Raw genomic sequence first — 19,811 nt, forward strand, 5'->3', positions numbered from 1 at the left:
TTATCTATTCCTGCAGTGCTTCATGTTTCTCTGTCATTAGGAACTTGTATAAGAGGTCTGTGTGAGGTTGCACTACTAAGGAACTCAGTCTAACCCTGCACATAACAACTTTAAAAAAATTGCACACATGTAATATTTGATTATTCAGTTTTGACAAAATGCAGCCAAACAGCCCAGGAAAGTGCAAGTACAAATACATGGGAAATTAGATTAAAATTAGCCAAGAAAAAGTGGCTTCTTATACAAATCCATCTGTTCAAAGCAATTGTGAGGTGGGCAGTTCTCTACTGATTCTGTTACCAGGCTGCTGGTAATTAATCTTTTTTACACACCTTAGTTATGAGTTCAGTACAAGTTAGTTCTCCTGTGATATATGTATTTTTGCTGATTACTGTGTTTTCCCCTCCCAGGTCATTCTGTTCTGTGCACAGGCCAGTCCAGAAGATTGACCCTCGGGTTTTGATGGAAGTGAAGAGCAGAGAGGCTACTTGTGCCATATGCTATGACAGCATCCAACCCACAAGCTGCCCATCAACTCTGTGGGCTCCATGCTGTCGCATCAATGCCTGGTTCCACAGAGACTGTGTGCAGAAGCTAGCAATAAGTGCTGGCTACTTTTTTAAATGCCCTCTCTGTAACAACAAGTCTACATTCCAGAAAGCAATGTTAGACTTTGGTATTTATATTCCAGAACAAGATGCTTCATGGGAATTGGTTCCAAACGCTTTCCAAGAACTTCTGCATCGGCATAATCGCTGTGATGCCAAACAGTGTCTTTGCCCGAAGGGCCGTGTTCATGAAATGACTGGCACCCGCTGGGAGCTGGTACTTTGTAAGTATTGTGGCTCACAGGGAATTCACATTGGTTGTGGTCTCTTAAAGTGGGTGAATCCTGAGTGGGTATGTGATGAATGTAATACAATGCTTGAGCAGGCGCAAAGGCAGGACGATACAGACAGTGAAGAAGAAACTGCCCCGTCACCTAGCTCTTTCAACCAGCCTGCTCCCAAACGAAAACGGCGGTATTATAGAGGTTTCGGAGGGCCACGGAGGTCAAGGTGCCGTAATGACAGAGCAATTGCTTCATCATCAGATCCTCTCCCTTCCTCATCCCAAAATCTGGAAACACCTGACAGTCAGTCTGTGACATGCGATCCTGAGTCTCCTCCTTCCCCATTTGCAGTGATAGAGATCAGTGATGATGATGATGTTGTAGAGATTCTTGATGAAAATGAACCTCCAAGCAAGAGGTCCACACAAGATAACAGCGGTATGGTTTTGTCTTCTGATGGCGTAGCTATTCCGGTGGTCAAAGTAACAAGCATTCCAGCTGCTAGTGATGGACAAAATATCTGTGTGGTGGGTGGTTTGAATGTGGCTGTAGCTGACCACTTAAGTAATGTGCAGCGAGCTGGAATACAGCAAGTCACACAGACACATTCTGTGTCTGCAGTGTCGCAGCTTCCTACTTCGAACACAGGACATGTCAGTAGATCAGGGACCAACTTCTCTGGTTCTTCAGTTGACAAACGTTCTAATAAGCCCTTAAGTTCCTCTTCAGCTGGCTGTTATAGCAGTCAGTCTTATGGTTCTGCTTCTGCTTCGGGACTAGCCACTGCAGGAGGGAGCATGCTGGAGTCCTACCTGATTGAGGGTGGCAGTAAGCGACAGCCATACACCAGCCAAGTTTCATCTGTAGTGCAAGACACAGATGCTGAGGTGAGTTTCTGTGTATTCTGAAGGACATTCATTGAAATGTGGATATATGGTGTGTGAGGTTCTCATCGTGGTGACTATGGAGATTGCTGATATCTGTGATGTAATGCCTTTTAATCTGTTAGAACATTACCATTGTCTCAGAGGAACCTACTACCTTAGTCTTCAACCCTGAAGATAGAGGCAGCAGTTTCCTCTGAAATGTGTTAACATTCTACACAGAAGAGTATAGTCTGAATAATACACTCCATTGTCTCAAATATCTCTTGTAATATACAGGGGCATTGAAAAAATGAATGTTGATCAATCAGATCAGGCAATGTGAAACAATCCAGTAGTCCCTCACATTTGTATGAAAACATGGTAGAGCACCACTAGCTGCTAGAGGACACGTGCTCCAGCCAGATTAGCATCTTATTGTAGGTGATTCTTTTTGCCTTATTAAAATGGAACACACTCAGTGTGCTCGTGTCTTTTGAAATGTCATTCAACTTCCCAACCATCATAAGCACTGTACACTTCTGAGAGAACAGACCTATGGGCAAGAACCTTCCATTACCCGCCAGTGCAGTGCACGTTTCATGTCTGTGCCTCAGTTCATTCTGTTCAAAAGCATGTCCTGATTTAGGAGACTGTAGTAGAAAAACTGAAACTTAACAATAAATGGTTTAGGAAAAATGCCTTATCACTCATGATAGAAAAGTTGTTGGCATAAAAATTAATGTATAACTCTTTGAAAACATCTGCAGTGTTCTTCCATTTGTTCTGTAATTCAGATATTTTTGACCTTCATATTTAACATAAAGGGAAGTTATTGAAGGAAAGATAGAAGGGCGGATAGAAGTGACCAGAAGACGAAGAAGACGTAAGAAGATGCTGGATGACCTTGGGGACAGATGAGGATATTCTCATTTGAAGGAGAAAGCTCTAGATTGCATTAAGTGGAGGAACTGTTTTGGAAGAGACTGTGGACCTGTCATCTTGACAGATTATTTGACAATGAATGAATTTAACATAATACCTGAATTTTCCATCCAAATGCCCATGGGTTTGTTTCAAAGGCTTTGGAGGGTGAAGTACATGGAATTGCTTTTTTTCTTCAGTCTTCTGGGGTTGGAAATGTTCTACAAAGCTGGGGAATGTTAATACAGGACATGTTTGAAGAAGTAAAGATATCAGTTTTCACTTTTAGAATGTTCTGGAACTATCCTGAGTACAAGTCCAAGGCTTGGTGCTTACCAGTGTGTAATAGCTCTTATCGGATTGTTCTTTAATTTGTGTAAGAGGATTTGACAGAGTGTATCAAATGGGCATTGAGTATCAGCTTGCTGTGGAGAGGATGTGATGTCATAAATGAGTATGTCCCCCCCCCATTTGTGTATTCTTGCATCATTTTAGTTTTGTACATATCGATGAATGAGAAGTCTCCAGTCTCTTCTTTCTTCCCACAATCTTTCCTTTTTGATCTCTCACCAGCTCTTTCATCTTTTCTTGATATCTTCCAATACCTTCTTGTTATGGGTTGCCACATCAGTCTCTGTCCTTTAAATTTGAATTTCAATTCTCTTCTCAGTGTCCTTGTCCTCTTCATTATTTCGACATATTCAGACCATTTTGTTTCTTTTCAAACTCTGTTAACAACTTCTGAATTCCAACTTTTATCAAAATTTAATTTTTGTTTCTGTGTTGTCTTGTTTTAACCTCCAATGCTTCTGTAAATTTGTGAGTATGCAGTGTCTTGCACTGTTTATCAACCCAGATTTCTTGCCAAAGTGTCATGTGTTTGTTATTCAATAAGAAGCAAGTAATTTTTCTTTTTTAATCTGCCCTGTAATGAGAGAGAAGATATGATGTGACTACACAGGGTTGTCTTCTCTTTTCTCCTCTCTACAGTGTGTTTCTTCCCATCCCAACAGCCGCTCGTTGGAACTGCGTCAGGACTTGCCAACAGCAGGCAGGCCCAGAACCCAGTCTGCAATTCCAGCATACAGCATCCAGCAGCTGGAACAGCATACTGCAGTGCAGCAGTCCCATCCTCAAGGAGTCTACATAATCGACCTTACAGAGCCAGGTGAGAATGATTTGATATGTTCCTGTAGTGCAAAACGTCTACAGCTTGGTGGACTGGTCAACATATGGAAATGGTGAGGTTATTGTAAACCTCTTTTTCTTATTGTCAGTAATCTCAAAATAGGAAGCAGATTCAGCCTGCCATTGAGTGCCATATTTCACAGGAAAGGTGGATTGCAAACTATTTTATTAAATTAAAAAAATAGTTTTCAGTTCATTTGTCCTGAGAAATGTGGCACTCAGTTACAGGTTGAACCCTTTCCTTGTTTTATGATGGTTGATACTTATCAACTTGGGAGGTTATGGGTTGGATTCATTTTGCTCAGGAAAGAAACCAGTGGCAGGTTCTTGTGAACAGCAGTGAACCTGCTGGTTCCTTTAAGTTCTGGGAGTATCTTGACTGGCTGAGAAACTGTTAGTGTCTCAAGAAGGATTCTGCTGCATGGACTTGGTTAATTAGTTTGTACTTACTTATTCTCACATGACTCAACCTTATATCTTCCATCATGTTAGTGCATGTTCGTGATTGTGTTGTAATGAAGGGCAGAGGGACTGTTTTCAGACCAGATGCCAGCATGCATATTTGCCTTCTTTCTTCAAGCTGTTGTGGTGCACTGTTAGAAAACTTGATTGCTGACATAAAAACAAAAACTCTGTGGCCTGTAGTCCACAAGCAAACTATACCGACCGAACCACCGCTGCTTGTCGGCGAAGGACAGAGGGTGTCACGTCAGGGCAACAGATCCCCACAGCCATTAATCGTGAGTTTTCTAGACCAGAGCCGCTATTTCCTTGAAATAGCCCCTCAGTTATCCTTGCGAGGCTGAGTGGACCCTGTTCCAGACCCACTTCTCAGAAAATCTGGTAGCATCTGGAATCGAACCCAGACCTCTGAATCTGTAACCAGTAACTCTGACCACTAGACCACAGATGTGGTCTGATTGCTGACACACAGCTGAATCAAATGCTCATTCTCACATTTGGATTTGATTGGTTCAATTGCACTTATTTAAGAAACACCCCTTCAGTTTTTGGCATATTCCACAAATTAATAATTTCAGAAGGCATTGCAGTGTGTGTCAGCATGTCAGACTGACAGTTATGGACTTGTGGTAAGTAAAATAGATATTAGTTATGCAGTCACTGATGTAAATTTTTGAAGTTATGTGGGCTACCATACATAAGTATCAACATGTTTGATTTGTTTGATCACAGGTTCTGTGTTTAGAAATTAGCTTAGAAGAGGCAGTTTTAGTCTTTAAATGACAACTAAATCTGAATCTTTGAATGCAGCAAATGATGGAAGTTGAGACTTTAAATCCAAGTTGCAAAGACTTCCAGAAACATGGAACATCTTTTTGACTAATTCCATCTGCCTTTGAAGAATTTGTCAGCACAGTGGCTGAGATTTTCAGAGTGGGGCTTGTAGATTTACGAGCAGTAAAGAAGTAAATAATTTCAGTTGATCCCTTTGGAATTATATAAACTCAACCTCCATTACTGAACATCATGGTCAAGTGGGGAGCTCTGAAACTTCTAATGAGGGAGGATTCAAATCACAACTCAGAAATCAGCTATCCTGTCAGAGACTTTTCATGGTTTTTCTCAGTTCCTCCAGACATGCTGGGACGGTACATCAAATTAGACAAAGACTGTTTCCTTTGCATGTTGTTTTGTACCATTTAATTGTCCTTCCATTTGACAACATTTAGTGTGAGATGTAGACAGCATCATTAAATTAATAAAGACATCATTGTAACTCAAGAAACAACAACAATGAAACATATGGAATACTGATTGTTGTGAATTTAATTTCAGAAGTAACAGACAGCAAAACAGTACCAGTGCTAGCACCGGCATACCATCACAGCGAGAATCCCGACATACCGTTGATCGAGTAATGTCTAGAAGCAGGGTGCTTAATAACAACTTACAGTTCAGAGTTACAGGTCCCGATACATTGCAGGTGTGGTGAATTTGTCAGAATCTAAGATGAACTTGTTTGCCCAATTATAAGATGTCCCCTGATGTAAGATATTGAATACACAGTGAATATGAATATTACTGTCTTCAGGGATGTGACAGCAGATTATCTGGTACAGAGATACTCGTACCTGTGTTTTGGAGGAACCTTATATCTTTCTCTTCGCAAAACATTTCTTCCTGCCTCTTTTCCCTTTCCTTCTTAGGAATAACTGCCTTCCGTAGGAGCCAGGATAGCTTAGTTGCTGTAATGACTAGGCTTGGAAGCAAGGAATTGAGGTACTTTTCCTGGACATGCAAGACATTTTTCCGTTCTCGAAAAGCATCCAGACTGGCTCCAAGGCCCATCTGTTCTATACAGGGGATACCAGGAGCTGTTTCCACAGTGGTGAGGCAGCTGGGAAATGAAGCTGACCATACACCTCCATGTATTACTGAGGTGATGAATGCTGTGCCTCCACTCCCTGTATTTCTTCATGGTATGGTGCAATTAATTACATAATTACACACAAAGATAACTTGTACCATTTACTGTGGCCCATTTGCAGCTGGGTTTATTTCCCTAATTTTTCTGTATCTGAACCCTTACTTTTTCATATGCATATGGTTCCTTTTAGACAATGGTCACTTTCTGCCAGACTACATAGCATCAAATTACAGAAGATAATAATGATAAAAATAACGAATTACAGTAAACCCTGATTATAACAGACCCAGATATAATGGACAAAATCTGGCTGTGTACAGTTTTGATGTTTTAGAGATATTGAGGCATTGAGAAGGTTTCATAGCTATAAAACCACTTAAAATAAAAACAGGACTCCCAATATATAAATCTTTATGTAATCCCATTGTGTTTTTCTGTGTTTATTGTGAGTACTGGGTATGTATCCTTTGGGGCACTTTCATGAATATCCCTCCACTCAGTTATAGCAGAGATAAGCACCAGTGATCTGGAGAAGTTACCAGTGCCCAAGTTTGCTTCCAATGTGAATGCCATATATTCTTCTAAAGCAGTGGGAAACTGCCTTATCATAGCATGATGTCATAATGTCAGCATTATGTTGGGCATTGTCCATTTCGTGTAGTGTAATTGATAGGCAAAGTCTTCAGGGAGTAAGTCAGGAGACATACCTCAGACAGTGTGCAACATCCAACCTAATACAGTAAAATCTCATACCAGTGTACCTGAATTTAAGGTTTTCCCTAATTTTGTGTTCAGTTTCAATGATCCTATGTCAGTAGACACGCACAAGATTTTTCTCTATTTAGTGTTCAAAACTACTGCTCCCGTTACAAACCTTCAACAAAGGTCTCACGTAAACTAAAGAGTTATGACGATGGTGTATGACAGGCGGGATTAATGGGTTTTCGGGCTTTGTCCATTGTATGGTGTTCTAAGGAGCACAATGTTTCAGAAACTTGATCTGTATCTTGCCTCAGGTGTGGGGGCGGGAGACTTCTGCTTGTTGGGTCCATTAGAAAGAGCTGGTCCAAATCACCGGACAACCTTTGTCAGTATAACTACAGCTACAATCCCAGGGTTCAAGTTTTGTTCTGTGTATTCTGCAAGTAGTAGGTAAAAATGTTTCTACAACATGAAAAACTTCAAATCACTTTTAATCATTGGAGTTCATTGATTTGGATTGTCACATTTAATTTCCACTTTTCTGTTTTAGTTTCAGGCCTGTACATGTATTATCTCACTTTTGTTGTAAATTTTCCTGTTATCTCCTGTTGCCAAATCCTGATCTCAGGTCTATATGTAACTGTAGTTTACTGACATAGGTTGTCCAGTGATGGGGATGAGCTCTTTCTAACTGACTGAACAGAGTAGGTGTCTCCCACCCCCTCATCTGAGAATGGAAACAGATCCACTCTCTGATAAACTGTGTTCTTTAGAATATCAGATGATGAACAAAGTCCACGAACCAATTAATCCGAACAGGTTTCACTGTGTAAGCATAATTCTTGCGAACCCCTTAGGGCTGCATACTCTTTAGGGGCTTTGCTACAAAAGATGAGTTGGTAACAAAGATACTGAATTGATTTTAATTGTGGAAGAGCTATATGAAATTGCAAACATAACAGTTCAATAGAGAAGAGAATATTTGGGCATATGAAGGAGGAAGGACCAGAGAGATTGCATAGTGAGGAGCTTCATAATTTGTACTCTTCACAAGATATTAGAGTGTTCAAATGTAGGTGGATGAGATGGGTAGAGCATTTAGCATGTGTGGAGAGGCAGGGAAATATATAGAGAATTTTAGTCCAGTGGTCCTGACAGGGCGTACACAAATTATCATAAGAGGTTGTGTTAGACATATTTCATACATTATCAGACAGGTTGTCTACTCTTTCCTTTTGTGTAACTTTTTCAGTGCATGGAATGAAAAATGTTGTATCGTGTTTATAATGCACGATAACACACAGTAAGTAAGTAAGTAAGGGTATCCCTGTAACAGGCTGTGGAGGCCCATAGGGTTGTGAGATGTTGAGGTTCCCACATTTTCTAGACAATCGGCTCATAGATGGCAGTAAGGTTGTCAGCCCTACATGCTGGCCACCCTTTACCCCCAAGAATATTCCCGGTACTCATTTCTGTTAGAGGCTGAGTCGACTCAAGGGCCATAGTGCAGCTGGAAGGATTAGGTAACTGAAAAAAATCCAGTGAACTCATTGGGATTCTATCCCACAACCTTCTGGCTTGTAGCGTAGTGCCTCAACCAACTACATAGTTTGAAATACAAATTGTTGCCATTTTATCCTTTATCTTTGTGTTTTATATAAGGATTGATGAACAACACGTCTCTGGTGTTTTCTTTCTGTGCACAATCTTTCCTTTTCTATTCCAGACCATAAATTCTCCCTTATGAACCTTTGGAACGAATATTTAAAGTATGTAACAAAAATGCAAGAACTTTTTTTAAGAAATAATTATTTATTTAAAAAATCCAAGCAATACATATGCATACGTTGGTGATGCAGTGGAATATGCATTTGGCCACATATTTGGAGGGTTGGTATTGTGATTGCTGTTCCCATCTCTCGTTAACCTGTGCAGGGTATTGCCCTTATTGAAAATGTCTGTAAAGAGGCTGTAATGTCAGATGTAAGCATTACACCTAAAAGAACACGGAAGGTGCACCACTCTTGTATCCGAGGGGTTAAAATGTATTCTTCTTTCAGCTGTGGATAAAAGTATTTTCTGTTAGAATGCATGAAACATTTTTGATGGTGCATCATGATGAGATAGTGATGTTGATCACTACATCACTATTAGAAAATTATTAAAGTGTATTTTCAACATATGATGGGAACCAGAATCACCATACATGGGACTTTTCTTGCTGTAAGGTTGCCTACTGTAGGTAATATGTACCCTTAGAGAAAATTTAGAGAAAGAATAACATGAAACTCGGTGGAAAAATAAGGTTTTTGTTATGGAATTTAATGAGAGAGACATTTTCAAGAACAGAGCTTTTCAGTTATGCAGCTTGTTGCTGTATTTCATATATAGTGTGAATAATAAAAGTAATGAAGAAAAGAATTTCTTCTGTTGTATTAGTTGTGGTTTTCATATGCTGATTTTGTAAAAATGCATGAATAAGTTCTTTATGTGTATGATAGAAACCCATGGGGTATGCCAAGGAAGATGTATGAGATTTGAGGTTCTCGTGGTGGTGACTGAGGATCACTGTCTTTTGGGATGTAATGCTACGTAATCGGATTATTTCCGTAAATATGGAGGCAGCATGCTTACCCAGAGCAGTGGTAACTATCTGTCACATCCCAGAAGACAGCAATATTTTGGAATAAACTGATTGCTAAATATGTCATTTATCTTTCTCAGGTGGTGTTCTTCAATCGCTACATTGTAACAGTTGGTCTTCAGCTTCCCCACAGCTCAAGGCGACGTCAGAAGTGCACAAAAGGATCTGTATCGATTGTCCCGCAGAGTGAGACTGCAGCCACTTCTGACAGTAATGTTTCCACACAAGTTGATCATTTGAGAAATCCAGAACAGACAGCAGGGCATGCTGTACAGGAAACTGTTTTAGAATGCTCTCCATTATCTTGTCATGACGATAGTCCCAGCATGCAAAAAGCTGTTTCATGCAATTCCTAAATGTCACGTGGAGACAGTGAAATTGCCTTGATCAAGAGGAAGAGGATGCCTAGTATTCGTCAAACATGCAAACAGAAAAGAAGTTTGGTCTCCTCCCAGATAGCTGGAGAGTGTGCACCAAATTGTCCGGTTAATGCAAACACGGTAAGGAGCAGAAGCAGCAGGGAGAAGAATACAGGCATGTCCAAGTGTTCTGTTGGTCATGTTAAAGGTCTGAGGCCACGATCTCCCATCTATACCAGAAGTCAAAGAGAGGGAACTCTTTTGAAACTCCGACGTATTAACGGTCGAAAACGGCTGTTTCCAAGTACCGCAGAATCTCTTCTGGGACAAAATCTGTTTAGCAGAAGACTTAAACAGAGCAGAAGTACTCTGCTGTCATTACAAAATTCTGATACTTCCCAGTCTGAGACTGGGAAGGCTGATCCTTCCCAATATGATGCTGAAAATGAAGTTAGAACCATTTCAGGTAGTACGCATGGAGATTCTTGCATTGGGAGTATTTGTACTTCCAATTTAGACAGTGAAACAGCAGGTGCCTTCCATGAAGTGAATGGGGTTGTTTGTGGTCATGACTCAGTGCAGGTGATGATCGATGATAACCTCAAGAACAGAAATGTTGATGCTCACCAGGTAGAAATTTATGCAGCTCATGATTCACAGTTAAATTGTGGGGTACAGAATGGAGTGTGTGATTCCTATATGGGAACTGAAGTTGGCAACCCCCATGCAGCAGTTTTAGTTGGTGAATCAAATCTAGTGGATGATTCCCATGTTCGAAGTGGAGTCAGTGATTTCCACACAGAAATTATTGTCATTGATCCCTATGCAGAGTGTATTGTTGAAAATTCTCATACAGAGATAGGAGTAGGTGATTATCATTCAGAGATAGGTGTTGATAATGCCCACACACAAAATGGAATCATTGATTTCCAAGCAGAAGTAGGAGTTTATGATTCCCATTCAGAGATAGGAGTTGATAATACCCACACAGAAAATGGAACCAGTGATTCTCAAGCTGAAGTAGGAATTCATGATTCCCAGCCAGAAGTAGGAGTTAATAATAACCACACACAGAATGGAACCGGTGATTCCCATGCCAAGGTAGGAGTTTATGATTCTCATTCAGAGGTAGTAGTTGATAATATCCACACAGAAAATGGAACCAGTGATTCTCAAGCTGAAATCGGAATTTATGATTCCCAGCCAGAGGTAGGAGTTAGTAATAACCGAACACAGAATGGAACCGGTGATTCCCAAGCAGAGACAGGAGTTTTTGATTCCCATGCCAAGTTACGAGTTTATGATTTCCATGCAGATGATGGCGCTGATGATTCTCATTCAGAGGTAGTAGTTGATAATATCCACACAGAAAATGGAACCAGTGATTCCCAAGCAGAATGTGGAATCGGTGGTCTGAGTTCAGAGTATGGGATTAATGAGAATTTGCGTTCAATGTGTGAGGCTGTTGGTTTGTGTTCAGAGGTTAAAGTTCTTGATGTTTCTCAGTCAAGTGGAAGAGGAAGTAGTGAGCCAGATGTTGCTGGTATAAATGTTCAGTCAGGGGAAAAAAACAGGAAAACATTGCAGGTACCAAAAAGACAGAAGCTCATACCAAGTAGTTCAGGAACTAGGCGCCGCGTATTTGGCAGGTCATATTCACTGATTGTGACACGCAGTAAGAGCAGGTGCGAGTTACGCAATAGAAAGTATGTTTCATGGCTTTCTCCTGACTTTGAATATACACTACATACTCGCCAGTCAAGATCTCAAAGCAGGAGTGAAGGCTGCAAAGTGTCAAGGTCCACATTCTCCAGACACAAAACTTACAAAGATGTTTTTGTTCAGAACAGAGTGATGAAAAAGACTGTTGCAAAAAATGACAGGAAGGGATTTCCAAATGGCAGATGCCCTTGCGATACAAGCATTGCTGTTAGTGACATGGTAAGGAGAAGATTTAGAAGTGGTGACAGTTTCAGGGGAACTGCACAGAAACCAAGAAGTAGGAGTGTCAGTTGCAGTGAGACAGTTGAAAAGTCTTTCAGATTTACAAATGAATTCAAAGACAATATGACCAAGATTCTGTCACAGACAACGCAGAAGTGTAATAGTGAAGTGATAGATAAGCCAGCTAATGATATAAATAAAGTGACATTAAATAGTAACAGCAGTAATGAAGTAGTAGATAATCCAAATAATATTGTAAGTATATTGACAGCATTTAGTAACAGCAGTAGTACATCTACAGAAGATCACAGTTCTGGGAATGTGGAAAAGCAGACATGCTGCAATAACATGATCACTGGAGTGGATAAACTATTGAGGAGCGAGGTCTTAGATCATCGACCTTTCAGTGAATTGTGTATCAATGACATTGTTAAAATGAAAGCAAAGGCTTTGGCAGCACGCAAGTTTCGACCAACGTCACAGGTAGAGGATCTGCAGAGGAAGATGATGAGAGAATTGCAAAGTCTGTACAGACCTGTTCAGTCTTAATATTGCTTTGCAGTAATGTGTTCATTAAATATATTCAGGGGATGATAAGCAGAAGATTATTTACTAAATAAAGTGAAACCCCTTTTATGCTTTGTGATTTAATGTTTCCCTTCATTGAACATTTCAGTTTCATTGATCCCACATCCCAGTGCTGAATCACTTCTATTTCCATTTTCACTGCTCCCTAAAGAAATCTGAAACGGGGATTTCTCTGTAATTTGCATCTCTGAATGAAAGTTATAAACACATTTTAAGCAGGTAGGATAGTTCCCTTGTTGTTAAGAATGTCTTGTTCCTGTAATAACTGACTTTCTGTTCACACTGTCACAAAATTATCATGTTTAGTGCAGTTTTAAAGTTTCTGGCAGCTGAGAGACAAATATTTGTAGTTAAGGCTGGTCTCCCCCCAAAACCTATTTGAGGGCCACCAGTATTTGAATTATCATTTGTAGTTGTGCTTAGCACCATCTGCTTCAGAACTGCATTGCTCAGCAGGTATGTTATATTGAAAAATGTTTCAGATCTTAGAAATGATTGTTATCTGATACAGAATATATTTTTAAAATTTGGTAGTTAATCCACTGATCAAGAAATACCCTGCCATTATGGTTTGAAGTTGGACAGCAATGCATTAATTAATTACACCTTGTGACAAGGGACAGACAGATGTCTTTATACTGTAGGTGCCTTGGCAGGGATTCACACAAATCTAAAAATGTTCTGTTTCAATCAGTTACCTTGCTGAACTGACTACTTCCTCAGTGCTTTGTTTAGTGTCTTTGATAATCACAGTGCCCAAGATTCATGTGGGATTGCATTGCTTTGAAATTATCTTTAAATTCAATTTGGCACTTCCCCACCAACTTATTTCCAGTAGCTGTTTAGTACCAATACTAAAATTATGTTTTTGTCTGCTGCAATATTGCCTTCGAAATTGTTGCTAACTTCACACGTTCAGTATTTATGTGGGGTTTGATAACATTGATTAATTCTGTCCACAGTTTTCTTAGGCTTATTTATGAAGATGGGGTTGACTAATATTTTCTTATGAGCCACATAATAGTTTTATATTTTGAAAGAAGCTTAATGGTGTTTTAAATTAAATGATTCCTGTCTGTCCTAGGGTTCCTCAGATAGGGTGTGATGTGAACCAGACTGATATTAAAGTGATGATAATCTTCTCAGGCAACAAATCAGATATTTATGTGCACAGTGGCAACAGACTGACACTTCACAGGATTGGCATTGGAACACACTGAACTTCAACCCATCAGGTAATGGGATTGAGAGTGAATCTGTTAAATATGTTATACTGAAAAATGTTTCAATTCTTAGAAATCATTGTTAGCTGTATGATACAGAATGTTTTGTCAAAATTTGGTAGTTAATCCACTGATAAATTCTCTGTCGTTATGGAACCTGAAGGTTTATTTCAATGTTACCAAACAGGCGGATGTATAGAACTATCAGGAGATGCTGATTCTAAATCTTAGCCTGGTGGGTCTCCCCCTCCATAGTTGCTCCAAGGAAATGCGAAGCTAACACCTCACATCATGTATATTTCCTTCAGAATCGTTTCTAATCCATCAATCATCTGGTCATTTGACACTATATAATCCAGGATTCTGCTGGTGTGTTAAATCCTCCAAAATCTCCCTTTTCCAGTCCAAACCCACTGCAGATTCTAAGTGGATCTGTTTTCTGTACTTACTCCTTTGCGCTCTGGCTAAAATCGTTGGACTCCTTTACAACAGAAGCCCATTCTCCTCTTGTTATTTACCTTTTGCCCCTGTATTTTCACTTTCAGCTACCTAAAGTCATCTTCATCCATCTCAGTCAGGATCTTCATACATTTCTTCTGCTGTGTGGCATAATTTAAAAAATTGTCTTAAGTCACCCTTGTTTCATTCACTAATCACTCACCCCAACTGGTCACATACATTGTGCCAGGAATAAGATGGGATATAAATTAATTTGATTTGTATCATCTTTATGGAGTCGGGGTAGTTTAGTCAGGATAGTGACTAGGCTACAAGCTGGTCAGTTGAGTCAAGGTTCAAGTCCCAGCAGGGGCAAGGGCTTTAGTCTTCTCCACAGCATCCAGACCAGCTTTGCGGCCCACCGAACTTCCTGTTTGGTGGGTAATGGGGTTGAGCAGCAGGGCCATTAACCTGACCACTTCTCTTCCCACTCTAGTGTGGAGATTAAGAATAGTGAAGCCGTTTCTCCACTTCATCATACATCTTCATGTTGTGCAGCTTAATTAAAGCACAGGGATAACTTTACCATTTTTACGTTTTGAAATGCATGTCAAAAAAATACTTGATAAAATTTTTTAGATATGAATGAAATGTATATTACATTCTATACAAATGTTTGTATGATCAGTTTTTGTGATAAAGTGGATATTTTGACTTTAGCTTCACACAAGGCTTGGTTCTGGATCAGTACGGATTGAAACCAAAAATGGAAGGGGCTAAGTGGAACTGGGATTCTGACAGCAGTGAGTATGAATCCTGCTGCCTTCTGGGAAGTGATTCTCTGTAATCTGGTTGTTCCACCACATTGGTAACAATTACCAGATTGCATAGCATCACATCCCAAAAAACAGTAACCTTCATGGAAATGGTTTTGAAAGAATATACTTGACACATCACCTACACTGTTATCTTCACTGCTGGCAGTTTTATTGTGGGGTTGTTTCAGTTTAAAACCAAACTATGTCCTATAGTTGGCATTCCTTTTGTTTTCCAGTGATTTCTCTTTTCAGTTTTGAGTCTCTGCATTATTCTGTTGTGATCTGATGATTATCTGACTGATGAATCATCAATGCAATTGAAAGAGTTAGTGCTTGATACGGTGAGAAGCCAACATTACAAGTAGGATGCCAAAGCATGTCAGGATTATAGGAATACATTTCTACCATACTTTCCATTTGTATTTTGCAATTTATAGAATGTCCATGCAGTGTGCCTCTATACACAGCCAAAAAGGAAACAACTAGACTTCACAACAATGCAGAGTCATAACAAGCTAAAAAAAGGAAGCATCACTGTGTGGACCTATGAGGATGCCAAATAATACCCAAACTTTCCATTTTAACAGAAGAGGCACAAGGACACAAACCACATCGGTTCAAGATCTTAAATATTAGAAATTAATAAAGATTTTTAATCTAAATAATTGTAAATAACTTTCTATATAATAGCCTCTAAGTATGTATTATGAGCTCTGTAATAGCAGTTCCTAACATGTTGATCTCATGCCATCTGAAGATTGTCACAGCTGACCAAAACATGTAAAGACAGTAAATATCTACAAATGGAATTACACTGGACCATATTATCAATTATTCTATTATTTAGTTTACTAGTGTGACAGACCAGAATGAATAAAGTTAAGTATGTAAATAATTTGAGATATGAACTTGGTATCTTCAAAACAGTATTAAGATTAGTTTCCTACTTCCTGTCTTGATAAGTCAGTCTTCCATTTGTAACTTGCTGTGTTCATATGTATTTTGCATGACACTGCAGAGAAATGTGAGGATATTTCATGTGTGTTGTGCATAAATCACAGCACATACTGTTGGTGTAAGGAGAACATAAAGAAAAGTAGATACAGTTACTCTTTGAGTATCTGTGGTAATAGAGGGTAGAAGTAAAGGTAAAGACGGTTAAGTTGTCCCTGTGCTTGTGCTTAATTGACCAAGTACTACGCCACAAAGGTGTATGGGAGAGTGGATGTATAGCTCAGCATATTCTTGACCTCAGCACTAGTTGGAGGTGAGTGGTCAGCTCCATGGCATGGCCACTTTACCACCTGGAAAAGCCCAATGTACCCATTGCATAGGAGGTTGAGTGCGCCCCACAACTGGTCTGAATGATGTGAAGAAAAAATTCTTGATCCTATTGGGACTTGGACTTCAGCCATCCAGCCCGTACCCAGTCACTATCCCAGCTCGTAGAGGGTAGTAGCAGCATGGATAATTAAAAAGAACAGATAATCGAAAAATCTGAAGGTATGCACTACCATGCAGAAGTCAACCTTAATAAATTCATTTATTACATACTGGCCGTTATGTTTTTCCCCTAAGTATCGAGACAAATATCTTTCCAATAGAAGAAAGCATTCCTTGTTCGGTGGTGCTAAGCCAGTGTGAACAGCAGTAGAATAACAAAACAGAACATTGAAATGTGGCGAGAAGATTTGCAGTCCAATGCGTATCACTGTAAAGCATCATCCATACATAATACTGAAAAATCATTATGGGAAGCTATAATCAATACCTAAGGCATTTTGATTCACACATGGATAATAATATATCTTCTGTGCTGTCCTCCAGTGAAGAAAGAGCAAGTGGTGGATAGAACTGTTTGACCTTGACTTTTCTGATGTTCATTTAGGGACATATTGAGCCTGAGTGTAGCAACAGCAAAAATCATCTGAAAATTGCACTGAAGTTTCCAGCCTCTACAGTACAGAGGGGTACTGGTAATTAATTACCTTGCCTTCCCTTGGAGAATAGTAATAAAGTGCTTCAAGAATTTCAGAGCAGTGCATTTCAGAATCACGTTTTTTTTTTCTGGAAGACATAAGAGTGTATGTTGGCTGCTGTCTGATTAATCTCTATTAACAATGATCCATTTCTTAGTGTTAATTTATTATTTGTAACTGCTTCATAGTAAATTTAACCTATGCAGAAGGTAGGGAAGAACAAAATATTGTAAATACTTCTTTCCTATCCAGTGGCAAGTATGGAGTATGATGTAATGATAATGTATGTGATGTACATTCAGGAGGTATCTCATTTGGATCTTGTCTGCATCACTCATTATCCTGAGCTTTCCTTAGTCCTTTCTGATATGCACTCCGCATATTAGGGTAGTGGTATTCTCTATACTTTTGTGTTATGATATATAGTTCAAATTCTGGTTATGTTCACTGAAGTGTTCTTAGTGACTCCAAGAAAATGCTTGGATAATGCCTTGAAATGAGCTGCCGTTGCCTCCTTTCAAACTGTTACCTGTTAACCATTCATCAGCATCTTTCAATCTCATTTGTCACTGTAACCTTTGTGGTTGAAATGGCATCATTAAATAGCAAATGAATCTTACACTGTGTAACAGGTTATTCAACTTGGTGTCTTGAATTTATAGTGAGTATATACAGTGTACTGAAAGCCAGGATAGCTCAGTTGGTATAGTGAAAGGCTAGGCTGGACATAAGAATTGATTTCTGGCAGCGGTGAGATTTCTTTCTCTACAGCAGCCCTGTCCAACGTGGCGCCCTCCGTAACCACATATAATTGAGCCGATTTTTAATATTAATTCAAATTATTATTATTATTATTATTAGTAGTAGTAGTAGTAGTAGTGTGTGGAGCGTGTGGTGGCGCCCGCACCTCCATAGGCATCAGTGAATTGTGCCCGAGTACGTAAGAATGTTGGACAGCACTGCTCTACAGTATTCAGAGTGGCTTTGGGGCCCACCCAGCTTCTCATTCAGTGGCTACTGGGGATACAGCAGCTGTGGCATGAAGCTGACCTCTGTCTGGTGCCTAGGTCAAGAATGGTGGAGCTATACCTCCACTCCCCATGCGTCTCCATGGTGTGCTTAATTAATACAACTTTACCTTATACACAATGTATCATTGATTGGAGCTGATTTGGTCTGTTTTGTCTCTGCCATTAACAGGAACCATGTGTTTGCATTTTGTAACCTTAGTTTTGTAGCTAGCATACAGAAGGGAGATCTCCCACCTGTTTATTTGATGGCATCACAGTGGGGATATTTTCTTCTCCTAGACAGTGATGAGTTGTGTTTTGTGGTCTCATTTGCTTACTGGTCATAAATTTTCATTATTGTGAGTTTCTTTGCCTGTTCATGACTGTTTCAGTAAATGTTACTGAATTTCACCCACTGTGTGAATGTTTCTGTTAAAATGTTTTGTCAGATATTGATTTTTCAAAGTGGAGTGCTTTGTCCTTGTTGCAGTCCACCCAGCATAAAGGACTGCTTACATGCTTGCACTTGAGGAACTGAGTTGAAATTTAGCCCAATTTTGTTGCAGTTAAATGTGTTTGTATTCAAGATAGAACAGTACAAATGTGTAAGTATTTCCTTCTTTTATCAGGCAACCTTGATTTAGTGACTACACTACCTCACAGTATCCATGACAGCAGCAGTCTAATCAAAATGCTAGCTCTCCTTTATGTACCTATTTTTGTCCTGCTTTAAATAAATCACATTCAAGTACATCTGTTTTTAGATTAGAATATGGTACTATCATAATCACATTTATGTTTTAAAACGTTTAGGAATTTCCTTATGACAGAAGATTTACATGAAATTTTTAAAAAGTTTATTTATAAATCAATTTATTTTATTATTTAACATTACAAATATGATGAAAGAAGACAGTATACAAGGTGTAAGAATTATCATTCTGTTTCCTTGAACAGTTTATTTATAAATCAACTTATTTTATTATTTAACATTATAAATTGGATGAAGGAAGACAGTGTCTGTGGTGTAAGAATTATCATTCCGCTTCCTCCACTAGCTCTTCTTCCTCATCAAACTCAACATCATCCTCGGCGGTAGCATCCTGAAAAAGGAATGCATAGTGCTATGTAATGTCAAAATTTTCTTTCCTAACATTCCAATTAGGAAGGTTTACATTGATGGGTAAATAATATTTTTACATGTCAGTTATACAAAATATAATTTAATCTTCTCAGGTTAAAGGATGAACTCCAGACAAACGTTCTAATTGCAATTGTGTATGTTGTTATCAGAACATAAAATTAACTAATATTGTGATATGAGGGATGGGAGCTGGAATAGCAGCCAGAAAGGACATCCATTGTCAAGCAACAGCTGGTTAAACATGTTTCTGTAGTAATGAATAACCATGCAACAACAGAGGAATTGTTGAATGTGGTCTGTGCCAAGGCTATATAAGAAATTGAGAATGTTAGTTGCCAACTAAGCTATGTAAGAGAGACATGATCTGGTCTGCAAAGCCTGTACTGACAGAGGACGTGTGTGTGTTTGTGTAGTGTAAAAGGAAGAATTTTTCAGTAACATACTGTATGTGTGAAATGTACACTTGATGAAAGGCCAAGCATATTCATAACAGGCAAACCCATTTTCTAATCAGAGATATTATGTAAGGGCTACTACTACAATGGTTCAGTTGAAAAAAAGAAATTTTGATTGTGGGTCTCAAGGGGCTTGACGCTGAGTCAAACACATCAGCAGTAAGCCGCCAGCAGTAAAGTGACTTTGACTTTGAGTTAGCTGTCATCATGGGTTAACTGAGACAGTCGCCAGCCAGTAAGGACATGAACATGAAAGCTGAGGAATCCACAGTGTTGGGAACCATAACCGATCAATGGCTGGTGATAACTGA

General features: G+C 39.3%; 2 protein-coding genes across 14 annotated transcripts in view; one reads left to right on the plus strand and one right to left on the minus strand.

The window, feature by feature from the left end:
- LOC111863895 (G2/M phase-specific E3 ubiquitin-protein ligase) overlaps positions 1 to 17,718 on the plus strand; it is a 35,377-nt gene extending 17,659 nt beyond the window's left edge. For 8 of the 13 annotated variants that reach the window (XM_023850700.1, XM_023850696.2, XM_023850695.2 and 5 more), the window contains 4 exons: positions 411 to 1,719; positions 3,633 to 3,787; positions 5,605 to 5,752; positions 9,623 to 9,916. In XM_023850700.1, coding sequence (XP_023706468.1) covers positions 411 to 1,719; positions 3,633 to 3,787; positions 5,605 to 5,752; positions 9,623 to 9,898 — 1,888 coding nt within the window. In that variant the 3' untranslated portion in view covers positions 9,899 to 9,916. Of the gene's footprint in view, positions 1 to 410; positions 1,720 to 3,609; positions 3,788 to 5,604; positions 5,753 to 9,622; positions 9,917 to 13,517 lie in introns of those variants that run through there. The other 5 variants (XM_023850702.2, XR_002842692.2, XM_023850704.2 and 2 more) reach the window with 5 other exon arrangements.
- A 1,122-nt stretch (positions 17,719 to 18,840) lies between these two features.
- LOC111863897 (tubulin beta chain) overlaps positions 18,841 to 19,811 on the minus strand; it is a 44,736-nt gene continuing 43,765 nt past the window's right edge. Inside the window, exon 9 of the mRNA XM_023850706.2 lies at positions 18,841 to 19,004. Coding sequence (XP_023706474.1) covers positions 18,939 to 19,004 — 66 coding nt within the window. The 3' untranslated portion in view covers positions 18,841 to 18,938. The remainder of the gene's footprint in view (positions 19,005 to 19,811) is intronic.

Source organism: Cryptotermes secundus, unplaced genomic scaffold (genome assembly GCF_002891405.2).
Source record: "Cryptotermes secundus unplaced genomic scaffold, Csec_1.0 scaffold171, whole genome shotgun sequence".
Lineage (NCBI taxonomy): Eukaryota > Metazoa > Arthropoda > Insecta > Blattodea > Kalotermitidae > Cryptotermes > Cryptotermes secundus.